At 43.0% G+C, this 13,982-nt stretch overlaps 1 protein-coding gene across 1 annotated transcript in view; it reads right to left on the minus strand.

Annotated features, from left to right (window-relative positions):
- The window catches only part of LOC141088480 (multidrug and toxin extrusion protein 2-like), a 167,350-nt gene that overhangs the window by 18,232 nt on the left and 135,136 nt on the right, over positions 1-13,982 (minus strand). The window contains exons 12-14 of the mRNA XM_073574576.1: positions 9,545-9,620; positions 4,770-4,839; positions 2,178-2,310 (exon numbers count right to left, since the gene is read on the minus strand). Of these exons, the coding sequence (XP_073430677.1) occupies positions 2,178-2,310; positions 4,770-4,839; positions 9,545-9,620 (279 nt within the window). The remainder of the gene's footprint in view (positions 1-2,177; positions 2,311-4,769; positions 4,840-9,544; positions 9,621-13,982) is intronic.

Genomic DNA, 13,982 nt, shown 5'->3' on the forward strand with positions numbered 1-13,982 from the left:
CACTAGCTGAATGTACGTCTGCCAGAGGTTTGGGAGAAACAGCTCAGTTAAGTAGCATGGCAATCACCTGGAATAATGAACACTTGGAGACAGCCGACGCCTCCCAGGCTCAGATTGGATAGTCGAGCTGTCAATCACCACACTGACAGCTCAGTATGCCCCTGTACCAGATTGGATGGCCGAGCTGTCAGTAACTACATTCCAGACACACTGAGGGGGTAGAACCGTGACAGCTATTCATTTTAATTTGTTTAGTTCCAACTCTACATATTTGACAATTAGTGATATCAATTTATTAGCGCATGTAGATAAAATCACATTTTATCTCCATGCTCTATTAGAGGTCTTAGAATCCCCATACATAGGGTATAAGCAAACTCTAGAGAATTTGCACAACAAATTTTGGGGTCCATTTTCTCCTTCAACCTTGTGAAAATAAAAAAAATGGGGCTAAGGCTAGTTTCACACCAGCATTTCTTCCGTCTGCACACGGGCGCCGATAAGCCCCGCCCCCTGCCGTGCCCCCTCCTGACATCACCGCCTATTATCGCACATGGCCGCATACGATCTGCGCACCCTATCTTTAATATAGGCTGCGCAGACCGTGCGCTAGTAGGATTTTTGAGTGTGCTGCGCACTTTTGTAGGTGTGCCGAACGCAGCATGTTGCATTTTGGCGCGCTCAGCGCATCTTCAAAAGTGGTAGCGCACTCAAAAGTCCTACTAGCGCACGGTTAGCGCACAGTCTGTGCACCCTATATTAAAGATAGGGTGCGCAGATCGCATGCGGCCATGTGCGATAATAGGCGGTGATGTCAGGAGGGGGTGCGGCGGGGCTTATCGGCGGCCGTGCGCACACGCAGAAACGCTAGTGTGAAAGTAGCCTAAAAGAATATTTTTATGGGAACAATTAGATTTCGTATTTTCACGGCTCTACATTATAATCTTCTGTAAAGCACCTGGGGTTTCAAGGTGCCCAGCACACATCTAGATAAATTCCTTGATTGGTCTTGTTTCCAAAATGGGTTCACTTGTTAGGGGTTTCCACAGTTTAGGCACATTAGTGGCTCTCCAAATGCAACATGGCATCCGCTCTCGATTCCAGGCATGTTTGTGTTCAAAAAGTAAAATGGTGCTTCTTATGTTCCAAGCCCTGCTGTGCGCCCAAACTGTAGCTCCCCCCCCCCACATATAGGGTATTGATTTATACAGGAGAAATTGCACAACAAATTTTGCAGCAGATTTTCCCCTGTTACCTTGTGAAAATAAAAAAACTGGGACAAAAAGAACATTTTTATGGGAAAAATTAGATTTTATTTTCTCGGCTCTACATTACAAACTTCTGTGAAGCACCTAGGGGTTCAAGGTGCACTGCTCACAACACATCTAGATAAAATTTGGGGCTAAACTAAATTTTTTGTGAAAAAAAAGTAAAATGTTAATTTTTTCCTTCCACATTGCTTTAATTCCTATGAAGTACCTGAAGGGTTAATAAACTTCTTGAATATAGATTTGTGGACTTTGAGGGGTGTAGTTTTTAGAATGGGGTCATTTTTGGGTATTTTATGTCATATAAGCCCCCCAAAGTCACTGCTAATGTGATGTGGTCCCTAAAACAATGGTTTTGTAAATACTGTTGGAAAAAATGAAATTGCTGATCAAATTTGAACCCTTATAACTTCCTAACAAAAAAATATATATTTCAAAAATGATGCAGAAGTAAAGTAGACATGTGATAAATGTTATTTATTACCTATTTTGTTTGGCAAACCTGTCTGGTTTAAGGTAATAAGAATTAAGAGTTTGAAAATTGCAAAATTTTCAAAATATTCTCCAAATTTCTGATATTTTCACAAATAAATGCAAGTCATATCAAACAAATTTTACCACTATCATGAAGTAAAACATGTCCCAAAAAAACGCTCACAGAATCACTGAAATCCGTTGAAGTGTTCCAGAGTTATTGCCACATAAAATGACACTGGTTAGAATTGCAAAATTTGGCCTGGTCATGAAGGGGAAAACTAGCTGGGGGGGGTGAAGGCGTTAATGAAGACATCACTTTGTTAGACTTTGGATTGTTCTTTTAAATTACCTTAATCTTTATATACTATTTGAATTCACTGTAAACTGAAGTTGTAGATACATGCTTACTTATTTATAGGCTAGTAATCTCACCTACGATTCCAAGTTTCACTCGAAACATCAGTACAATTCCAACTGGCAGTCCAATAGCATAGTAGCCAATGGCATTGGTAATAGCTCCAATTGATTGCTTTCCTAATCCTCTCAGGACTCCTCCGCTGGAATACTGCAATGCAGTTGTTAAATGCTGTCAAATGCTTTACTTTTGAAAATAATGGTAATAATCAATGCATTAATAATAGCAGAAAAAAATCATCTTGCCAGGTTCTAAACAGGAAATTGATTTATATTTTATAAGTATGTACTAGTCTTAATAGGAACCTGATGGAGGATTCTCCCTGCTCACTGTCTTGGAGTGATAGATCTCTATATATGCACGCAGGGAGAGACCTACAGGCACTGGGTGGGAAGTAGCACCTGTTACGTTCTCATTAAGATTAAAAATGCAGAACATGATGGCATTATAGAAACAAAAATTATTATGAAATTATTATTATTATAAGACTAGTCTCCTATGTGGCTTGGTCCCTGGCGACATTTCAGAGTTAATCCCTTTACGGCATATGACGTACCTATACATCAAAGGTCACCTCTCCTTTCTTGAAGTTGTTATGTGCCCCTAACAGCTGCAGGTGGAATCGCGATCCACCTGCGGCTGTTAAAATGTTAAATGCAGCTATCAATTTCTGCCAGTGGCATTTAACAAGCGTGCTCTGGAAGCGTGTCACTAACCCCACCCATCAACTCCTCTGTCAATTGATCGCGGGGCACCTATGGGTTGGCATGACAACCAGGGTCCACAGGAGACCCCCGTGCTTGTCATTGCTGATCTGCCCCGTGGCCAGCATTCATTGCATATTAACATTTTTGTGACGCATAGCTGAACCTCTACTATGTGTAGCACAAGCAATCAGAAGTTTGCAGCTTCAAGTCTCCTAAGAAGACTATTGAAGCAGGTAAAAAGTGTAAAAAAAAAAAAAAAAAAGTAAAAAAATATAAAAGTTCAAATCACGCCCCTTTTGCCCCATTCAAAATAAAAACATAAAAAATACTCATAATTGGTATTGCTGCATTCAGAAACGTCTGATCTGTCAAAATATAAAAAGACTTAATCCGATCAGTAAACAGTATAATGAGAACAAAAATAAAAAAGTCAGAATTACTTTTTTTGGTCACCTCAACATTGTAATAAAATGTAATAACAGGCAATTGAAAAATGTGTATGGTGTTTACAAAAACTTCAGCTCGACACGCAAAACATAAGCCCTCACCCATCCCCAGATCCAAAAAGTGGAGACACTACGGGTCTCGGATAATAGCATTTTTTTTGTTTTGTTTTTGTACAAACTGCATTTTTTTCACTACTTAAATAAAGAAGAACCTAGACATGTTTGGTATCTGCCAACTTGTAAAGACCTGGAGAATCATAAAGGCAGATCAGCTTTTAGAATGTAGTGAACATGCTAAAAAAAGTAGAACTCATCCCAAAAAATACAAGCCCTCAAGCAGCCATATTGACGAAAAAATTAAATAAAATAGGATTCTGGGAAGAAGGTGCAAAAAAACAGAAAATGCAAAAACGGAAAATCACGAAATGGTGAAGTAGATAAATATATATGTGTGAAATCATATAGCCACAGTCTGACACATGCTGCCCATGGATCAGCAGTATGTATCTACTCTCAGGTTTCCCTTTGTTAAAACAATTTACCTACCATTTTATTTTTATATATAAAATTATTTTTGATGGTGTAATGCAGTGACCCCTGTGACAGCTAGGGGGCGCTATGTGGGCCCCCCAGGTCATGCATACAGGCGTTCCCTCTGTGGTGATGCAGAAACAGTGACTGGCAGGGTTGTGAATGGCCGATATATGTCACAGGGATGGATGCTCCCTGAGATGCAACCCGGAGTGTTTTATTATTAGTGCACGTGAGCACTAATATAACGGTTAGTGCACCTGGGTCCGGGTTGCGGGTAGCTATGAGAGATGGGAGGGTCAGGCTACCCATATTACCTCACCTTTGGGTGAGGGTGCTGGCTGTACCTCTGTTTTCCTTCAGGACCTGCAGGTATTTTCAGGACCTGCCATGAGGTCATGACCAGGTGACCAGCCATGTGATCCATACCTCACCTGGGGGTGGGGTTACAGCCTACATAATGAAGGTGTGTTTAGCACATGGGAGAGTGGTGGGAGTCTGGTTTGTGCACAGACTTCCATGTGTCCTGGTGGGACACTACAGAGTTGTCTGTGACCTGGGAGATTCCTGAACCAGCGGAACGAGGTCTGTGAGATACCTCCAGAGTGGACGGTGGGATAACCGTGAGTGGCACTGACCTCGGTCAGTAAGAGACTGTACTGTCCTATGGAACTGAGTGTTTACCGGACATTGCCCTGGCCTGTGTGTGAACAGGATCTGAGGGAGCAAAGCCCTGTTTATAGACATTATTATTTTATGTTGCCGGACCTAAAGGCTGACTACTCTATTTGTGCTGCTGGGGATATGGAGCAATAAACCCAGGAGAACTTTTAAGGAAATTGAGTCTTCCTGTATGTTATAGCGCTGCCAAGCGGGCGTTCCCCAATGAACTCAGTGAGCGCTGCCTTACAATGGCTATACTTACATTTGTTGCATCACAAATGTGAAATGGAGTAAATATTAGCATGATTCGTGAAATCAGTAGGAGAATATCCCTGAAAAAAATACAAAACAATTGTAAGGCTATGTTCACATGGAGAAGCTATGCTGTAGAATTTACATCAAAATTTCTAGGTGGAAAATCAGCAGCATATTACTTTAGCAGCAACAAATGTCATGTGACAAATCTCCATAAATGGAAAAATATCCGTCCACCAGTTGACATGCGGTAGAGCTTGCCCCCACTTGTGATTAAATCAAACTCATGCAAAAAAATCACATCACATTTGTACCAATTTAATTCTATGGTTCCTTTCTCAATTGCATTGTTTTTCCTGTTTCGATCGGATCGCTATCGGACAGAAAAAAAAAATCGCAGCATGTTGAATTCAGGTCACACATAGCCATATAAGTCTATGGGGGCCTTTGAAACATTGCACTGCACCCTGTTATCACTCGAACGCAGTGCATTTCCCACCGCCAACGGCAGCAGAGATGGAGAAATTAATTTTTCTGTCTCCTCCGCAGCTGTGGTGCAATCCTCTCATGCGAGAGGATCGTAATACAGAGCACTGACATTTGGCTCATGTTCGCAGCAGGGCAGGAGCCGAGTGTCATCTGCATATCGCATCCAATGCTCTCGCATTAGATGTGATTCGCTAGTAAGATCCTGGTTTTACAGACTTGAAATCTGCAGCATATCAATTCTTGTTACAGACTCTTGAAGATTTTCCCCATTGAATTCAACGAGGAAGTCAAAATCTGCAACACACCTCAACTGCAAAAACAATTTCCATTAAGTTTAAGGCCACGTTCACACATTCAGTATTTGGTCAGTATTTTTCATCCGTTTAAATATAAGCCAAAACCAGGAGAGGAAAAAGAAAAGTATAATAGAAACATATCACCACTACTGCATTTTTCACCCACTCCTGGTTTTGGCTTAACAATATTTATGCAAAATACTGACCAAGTTCTGAACATGTGAATGTGGCCTAAAATGGAGACAAAAGAAAACTGTACACTCCTTCCTTGGTGCTTCTGGGTCGCCCTCCCAGGGCTGTGGGGTACTCGGTACCGAGCCGGTGTCAGCGGGATGTGTCACAGCAGCGGTGACCCGGTCCGTGGCCCTGGGCGCCCAATGTAAAAAGGGGAGATTGAATGGTGGAATGTAGTTAATGGAATAGTTCGTGACGCCACCTGTGGTGTTCGGCAAGTGAGATGTTAGGCCGACGCTGCATGCAGATCCTCTGGGGCTGGTGATGTGTTGCAGCCAAGATGGTGAAGCTCCCCACAGGTGGAGCTGTAGCCCCAGGGCAATGTAGATGTCGGGGTAGAGGAGAGGCGCAGGCGGTGTAGGAGCTGGTACCCAGATGTAGCGGTGCTGGGTGCGTTGACACAAGAATGAATGGAGGACACCAGGGCTTGTAGTTCCAAAGCTTTACTCACAGTCCTTAGTACACACAGGTGCCTGCCTCCGTGCTGTGTCCTCCGGGACTCAGTCAACCTCCAGGCCAGATGGAATGCTCCCATCCAACACTCCGCCAACAGGTGCCTTTCTGAACGTCTCCTCTTATAGCGCCTTTAAGTGTGAAGTACTCCTAGTACTGTGTTACACTGGAGTGCCTCCTGACAGATGTTCCCAAGAACTCTACTTGTACGGCAGACAGCTGTAGCCTGCTTCGGGGACTCCTTACTCCTGAGTCCCGGCTCACTATCAATGTTGCTGTTGTGCCCCCAAGTCTTAGATGGGAGTAGTGCATTTACAGCCCACTACTCCACCGGTGTCTGCTGTAGAACCATTAGTGTCCATACAACCTCGGGGACCGGGCCCTGGCCTTGCGCTTAGAACTTCTAGGCATTGTTCTTCCTCTAACCCACGTCCTCTGTTCCCTTTTACTCCTACGTTCCGTACTAGTCTTTCCTTCTTATGGAAGATCAGGTTTCGGTTCAATGTCTTTCTCCTTTCCTTTCCTGTGCCAGCAGACCCAGATCACTGAGATCTGCTGTAGCACCTCCTTCCTCCATCCCTCTTCCAGGGATCTTCTTCCCTCACTCCTCTGAGTGTCTCTCTCCGACTGACCTCGAACTCCCTGAAATTCTAAACCTTCCCACTCTTTTATGTATTCTAACTCCACCTGCCTCCCAGCACGTTTAGTGCTCCAAGCAGGGAGCCACCAAAGGTGCTCTGCTACACTCCAAGCAGAGAGCCGCAATGTGGCTTTGCTAAACTACTGTGTTGTGTGGGATGCAGGTGTTGGAGCGTGGTCAGGAGCCTCCGACTTACCTGGATGGTGGGGCACCACACCTCAGGAGGAGGTGCAGTACCTCTGTGGCGACTGAGTCTCAGGGGCACCACACTTCCTTGCCTGGTCTCTTGATGTCTCAGCACATGTAACTGTCACGAGCTGTCGAGGGACCCAGGACCAGGGGCTCCTTCCCTGTCCCTACCACTAGAAGGCACCCTAGCTCACCCTATTCCCCAGGATTCTTCTAAAGGTGAAGATGCCGAGGCCTTCACGCTTGCCTTACCTCCTGAATCAGCCCTCCATCTGTTCTCTTCCCCCACCCAGGGAAGAGTTGCGCTGCCATGCACCGCAGTACACCAAATATTCACTCTCATATAACAGAGGAATGCACCAGGAAGTGGAGGATGGGGGAAAAAAACATCATAAGAGGAGAGAAGGGAATTATCACACTTACAAACCCACGCAATAGTCACAGATAACTCCTCATATAACCACCTCTCCTCCAAGTCATGCAGTATAAGCTATCTCTGATATGGGTTTCAATCAAGACACAGATTATAAAGGGGATAGGAGTGGCTAATGAAGCTCAGCTGAGAGCTCAGACTCCCAGAGCTCCCAACATGGCCGACTAATCCCTGTTCTGCCAAAAGAAATTAACACCATTTAAAAAGAAGGTGAAGTGCTTCTTTTCACCGCAGGATTAGGAGCAATCAGACGCTGCGGTCTTCTGGCTCCTCTCTGTTGCAGTAACTCCGTGACAGTAACAAATTACAAGTTTTCGAGACTACTAGGGTTTCTTCATCAGGCATAGAATAACACAAAATCTGATGAGTCATATTTATGCACAACAGGACACAGAAATAATGCAATAGATAAGACAAGTGATGTGAAGCAGAACTATCATTATGGGAGAGGGATAAACAGTTGTAGCTGTAAATAACATTTCATAGATATTAGTGTGAATGTTTTATTGTCCTGTGATTTAGGTCTGGTCTGGGGTTGTGATGCCCCCACAAGGAACTAAAGCCACATCTGAAGAAACATGCACAACTGGACAGCAACATTTTTTTTTTTCTTTTTCCTCAGACCTTCACAACCCCGGACCAGACCTCAATCACAGGACAATTAAACATTCACACTCCTTATCTATGAACTGTTCTAATATTTATGGCCACAACTGTTTATCCCTCTCCCATAATGATAGTTCTGCTTCACGTCACTTGTTTTATCTATTACCTTATTCTCGTGTCCTCTTGTGCATAAATATATGACTCTTCAGATTTTGTGTTATTTCTTATAACTGATGAAGAGACCCTAGTAGTCTCGAAAGCTTGCAATTTGTTACCATCTTTTCAGTTAGGCCTGTTTCACATTTCCGTCTTTCAAGGTCAGTCAAAATCCGCCAGGTGGTTAAAAAACAGATCCGTCTCTGTCATGGGCCGAACTGATGCCACTGGATCCATTATGTATATGGATCCGTTGAAGCCGGCAAGAGGGTGAAATTTAAAGCAACCACGGCCGGGAAAAGGAGAGAGAGAGAGAGAGAGAGAGAGAGATTTTTGTTCACGGCCTTCCCAGAACGCTGTTCAGGGTTAAAATCCCTGCCGCAACAAATCTGCCGGGCATGCGCAATACAAAATAGCGGACCGTCGCTCTGAAAAAACATTTCAGACTCCGTCTCCTCCGCCCGGGAGCTGCTAGAATTGTGACGGATCCGTCAAAAAACAGATGAGACGGACGATCGTCAGTCAAAATCCACCGCTAATGTAAGTCTATGGGGGAAAAAAAACGGATCTGCCAAAAAAGGGGCGGATCCGTTTTTTTCTAAAAGTGGCGGATTTTGACTGACGTCAAAATACGGAAATGTGAAATAGGCCTTAGCCATTAAAAGGTATCAACCATTGAGGACTCAGAAAAATATTAAGATTTGTATCTACTGGCTAACACAGTACAAAGATATACAGTATATCTTTCTTGTATCAACATGTGACCACTGAAGTTAATCAGAGGCTGCTTAATTAACATGGGACAAGATTTCATCCTCAAGAGGCTGAATTGTACAGAGACCAACAGGAGAGCAGGGAAGGAAATAAATGAGACACCAGAGTTAGTTAGTATAAATTGTTTATTTTACATGATCTGTAAGCAAATATGCAAACAAATCTGCACCAAAACCTGTAATTTCTTGCAGCATTTCAGTGGAATTCCACAACATATCAACATAGTCACATTCTACTTGCATGATATCTGTCCATCCTCTATTCATCCATCCATCAGGATGGTTTTCATCTTGTAAGGCCTCATTCACACCTCAGTTATTTTGCATCAGTGTTTTGTATGTCAAAACCACGAGTGAAACTTACAGAGAAAGATTACAATTGAAAGATTGACACCTGTTCTGTGTTTTGATGACACTCCTGGTTTTGGCAAACAAGTACTGATGAAATATTGATTAAAAATACTGTTATATGAATGAGGCCTAAGTTTTACACTTCTTTCTAGTTTTACCCACCTGTCTGTTGTAAAAACGTAGCCAATTACATTCTTCAGTGCCACAAAAGTACAACCAGTCGTCAAACCAGATAATACTGAGGAATAAAAAAAACAAAACAGAGAAATATAAAGCTACCGTATAACATTTTCCCCTTACATAGCAAACTTTAAAGGATAAATTTAAAATCATAAAAGTAAAAATAAAATGATTTTCTCATGTTAATAAGTTTATTGTCAAGACCTTGTATACATCGATTCCCCAAAAATAAAATCCTATGGCTTGACACTGGGACTTGGGGATCTGGTCTGCAGTGTGACAATTCTAACCCCTTTAAGAGTCAGTGATAAGCGGTCATAAAGGAGCGCTTAGGAAGCAACCCAGGGGCAGACAAGGATGTCAGTTCTCCACCGCAGCTCCAGATGAAAACCTCCAATGGAGGATAGTAGCAATGAGAAAATGGAAAACGGTCTTAGGAGCGCAGAAAAGAGACTCAGACAAGAGATGGGTTTAAACCACAACGTGTTTCAACGGAGGATCCGTCTTCATCAGGTGGAAGTTTATTAATGACATGGGGGATGGGGTGTTTAAATGGGAAGCAGCCAATCACAACAGTCATAACAGTCACATGTTATGATAGTCACATGTTACGACGAGATGACCTCATATATTACAAAAAAAGGAGATAAAAACAACCTATATAAAATGTGAGATAAAACAGCATGAGTTAAACAAGTTTTAAATGTATAAAATGTGCAAAAAGGAGCAATAATAAAGATAAAAATGAATAAAATTATTAACAGGTTAGTAGACCAGTAAAAAGATCAATAAAAAAGCTAGAACCCATATTAATAATAAAAGCATGTAAACAATAGCATCTAAGTAAAATGCACTTATGATAAAAAGGCAAATAGTTATCTGGTCACTTTATCAATAGTTAAATTCAGACCTTCAGGGGCAAGTGTGCCAAGCTTGAATATCCAAAAGCTTTCTCTATTGATTAAACTGTTGAAGCGATCAGCCACGGTATCAGGTATGTGGTCAATAATCGTTAGTTTCAAAGTTTTTGGATTTTTATGATGCACAGTTAAAAAAAATGTTTTGAAAGGCCGTGCATGAGAGTCATTTCGGATGTTCTGTCGATGCTTGTTCAATCTAGCATGCATCGTTTGTATGGTTCGACCTACGTACTGTAGGCCGCACCCACATTCAATCAAGTATACCACAAAAATGGATTGACAGTTAACATGAAAATTAATTTTATATGAGGTACCTGTAGTGTTGGATTTAAATTCATGTACCCCATTTAGAATGGAGGTGCAGCAAAGACATTTGGGGGCTCTACATGCATAGCAATCAGGGTTCAGAGAAATTGGTAGAGAGGATAGGGAGCCTGAACTCAAGGTGATGTTGCTTGATGCAACAAGGTTCCGTAATGTGTGGTTTCTGCGGAATACCATTCTAGGTCGGGGGGGAATATGCTTGGTCAAAACTGGGTCCCCTTTCAGGATGGACCAGTACTTGGTAAGGAGCTTCTTAATCAACCCATAGGATTGGTTGAAAGTGGTAACGAAACTCTATCTACCTAGATCCGTACCAGAAGAACAAGCGGTTTTATTACTCATAATCTTGCTTATACAGTCTGTGTGAAAATTTTGGCTCTCAAGAATGCATCTTGGACCAATTTTTTAGGGTACCCTTTCTGCTGAAACTGCTGTTTCAAAACTTTTGCCTCCTCAATAAAGTCAGTATCCTCTGTGCAATTTTTTCGTATACGCCAATATTGCCCGTATGGAATGTTCTGAATCCACTTGGGTAGATGACCACTGCTGAAACTGAGGTAGCTGTTCACATCTACTTCTTTAAAATGTGTGGTGGTGAAAAACCATCCCAATTTGTCAACATGTATCAAAAGGTCCAGGAATTAGATGGACGTAGTGGAGGTATTAGCTGTGAGGCGGAGGCCCCAGGCATTCAAATTTAGATTGCGGATGAATTCAAGAGCTTCCTCCTCTGTGCCGGACCAGATAATGAACAGATCATCTATAAAGCGTGGATAAAAGGCTATTTTGCCCAATGCCAGGCCGTACTGCGCGATGAGAGATTCAAATGCCCCCATGAAGAGATTTGCATAACTGGGGGCGAATCTTGTCCCCATCGCGCAGCCCTTGACCTGGCGAAAGAAGGAATGTTCAAAAGAAAATGCATTATTGTCAAGCACAAAACGAATAGCATTTTTTTAGAAATTCCCTTTGAAGAGTGGGCAATAATGCATCAGTGGAAAGGAATTGAAAACACAAAAATTTAGCCTTATATACAATTTCCAGCTCTGGACAGGGAGGCCACACCCCAGCTTGCACAGAATGCAAAAATACAGAGAAAAACACAAAAATTGAGCTTGGTTTGAGTTGATACACATGCAGCATAGAAATGCATGTTGACATTGGCCATAAAACCTGCAAAAGACAAAGTGAGCAAAAACCCTGCTGTAACAAAATAAGTAAAAGCAAAAGTGCATCTAAATAATACAGAGTTTTTAGTAATACTGTTTTTGATCAAAAGTAGCATGAAAGCTATCCCACCACGACACGGTAACTCTGTTCGGGATAGTCCTACACTGTCTAATATTAAAAACCTTGTCTTGTGTCAAAGTTGACCTCAATGTGTGAACAAGGGCAGACAAAAGGACTGGGTCCCAAACAGTAGACACCAGTCTGGGGAAGCTGTATATACAATTTCCAGCTCAGGAGAGGGAGGCCACACCCCAGCTGGCACAGAATGCAAAATACAGAAAAAAAACACAAAAATTGAGCTTGGTTTGAGTTGATACACATGCAGCATATAAATGCATGTTGACATTGGCCATAAAACCTGCAAAAGACAGTGAGCAAAAACCCTGCATTCATTAAGGGAGCTCACTCTTCAGGTATTTTGAATAAAAAAAGAATTTCAATTCCTCAACATCCCCCGTTTCAAAACTCCATTTTTTTACTTTCTACCAAAAATTCATAAGAACCCGCTTAACCCTCCTGGACGCCCTATCATTTCCGGCATTGGCTCAATTACGAGTAATCTATCCCATTATGTAGATCTCTTCCTTCAGAAGTATGTTATGGGTTTAGACTCGTATCTTAAAGATTCCTCCCACCTCATTGATTCCCTTCAAAGAATACCACCTATTCCGAATTGCCATCTTGTCAAAATGGATGTTCAAGCACTCTATATGAATATATCTCATGATAGAGGCTGTAGACCAATTCCTTTCCACTGATGCATTATTGCCCCCTCTTCAAAGGGAATTTCTAAAAAATTCTATTCGTTTTGTGCTTAACAATAATGTATTTTCTTTTGATCATTCCTTTTGCCAGGTCAAGGGCTGCGCGATGGGGACAAGTGGACCACCCTCGCACCAGGGTGGCGGGGTACTCTGAGCCGGGCCCTTTGGTTTCAATGGGGGATGTCACAGCGGCTGCGACCTGGTCCATGGCCCTGGGCGTCCATTGTAAAAGGGGGGGATGGTTGAACGTGTGGATGATGATTAAAGTTTATGAGAGAATGATTCGTGACGCCACCTGTGGTGTTCGGCAATGAAGATGTTAAGCCGACGCTGCAGACAGATCCTCTGGGACAGATGGTGTGGTGCAGCAATGATGTTGTGGCCCTCCACAGGTAGGGCAGTAGTCCCAGGGAAGTGTAGGTGAAGAGAGAGGGGAGAGACATAGATGGTGCAGTGTCAGGCACAGAGATGTAGCAGTGCTGAGGGTGTTGGCGCAGGAATAAGCGGAGGACACCAGGGCATGTAGTTCCAAAGCTTTACTCAGTCTGTTGTGCATACAGGTGCCCGCATCCGGGCCGTGTCCTCCGGGTCAGGGGCTCAGTCAACCTCCAAGCTAGATGAAGCACTCCGTTCCAACACTCCGCCAACATATGCCTTTTCTGAACATCTCCCTTCTTGCGCCTATGGTGAAGTACTCACAGTACTGAGTTACACTGGAGTTCCTCCTTTCTGATGTTCCTATGAACTCTACTTGTATGGCAGACAGCTATATCCTGCTTCGGGGACTCCTTGCTACCTCGTCCCGACTCACTCACGTTGCTGTTGTGCCCCCAAGTCTTGTGTGGGAATAAAGTGGTGACAACTTCTATTCCTCTGGTGTCTGCTGCAGGACCATTAGTATCCATACATCCTCGGGGACCGGACCCCGGCCTTGAGCTGTGAACTTGGGAAGGGTTCTGCTCTAACCCTAATCCTTAGTCCTCCTTTCCTCCTTACATTCTGTACAAATCCTACAAATCCTTCTTTCTTATGGAGAATTAGGCTTTTTAAATCTCTCCTTCCTGTGCCAGCAGACCCAGGTCACTGAGGTCTGCTGCAGCACTCCCTTCATCCATCCCTCTCCGGGGATCTCCTTTCACAGACTCCTGTGACAGACTCACTAAATCCTAATATCTTCCCACT

This window comes from Dendrobates tinctorius, unplaced genomic scaffold, assembly GCF_039654945.1.
Source record: "Dendrobates tinctorius isolate UK_male_01 unplaced genomic scaffold, ASM3965494v1 ptg000007l, whole genome shotgun sequence".
NCBI classification, from domain to species: domain Eukaryota; kingdom Metazoa; phylum Chordata; class Amphibia; order Anura; family Dendrobatidae; genus Dendrobates; species Dendrobates tinctorius.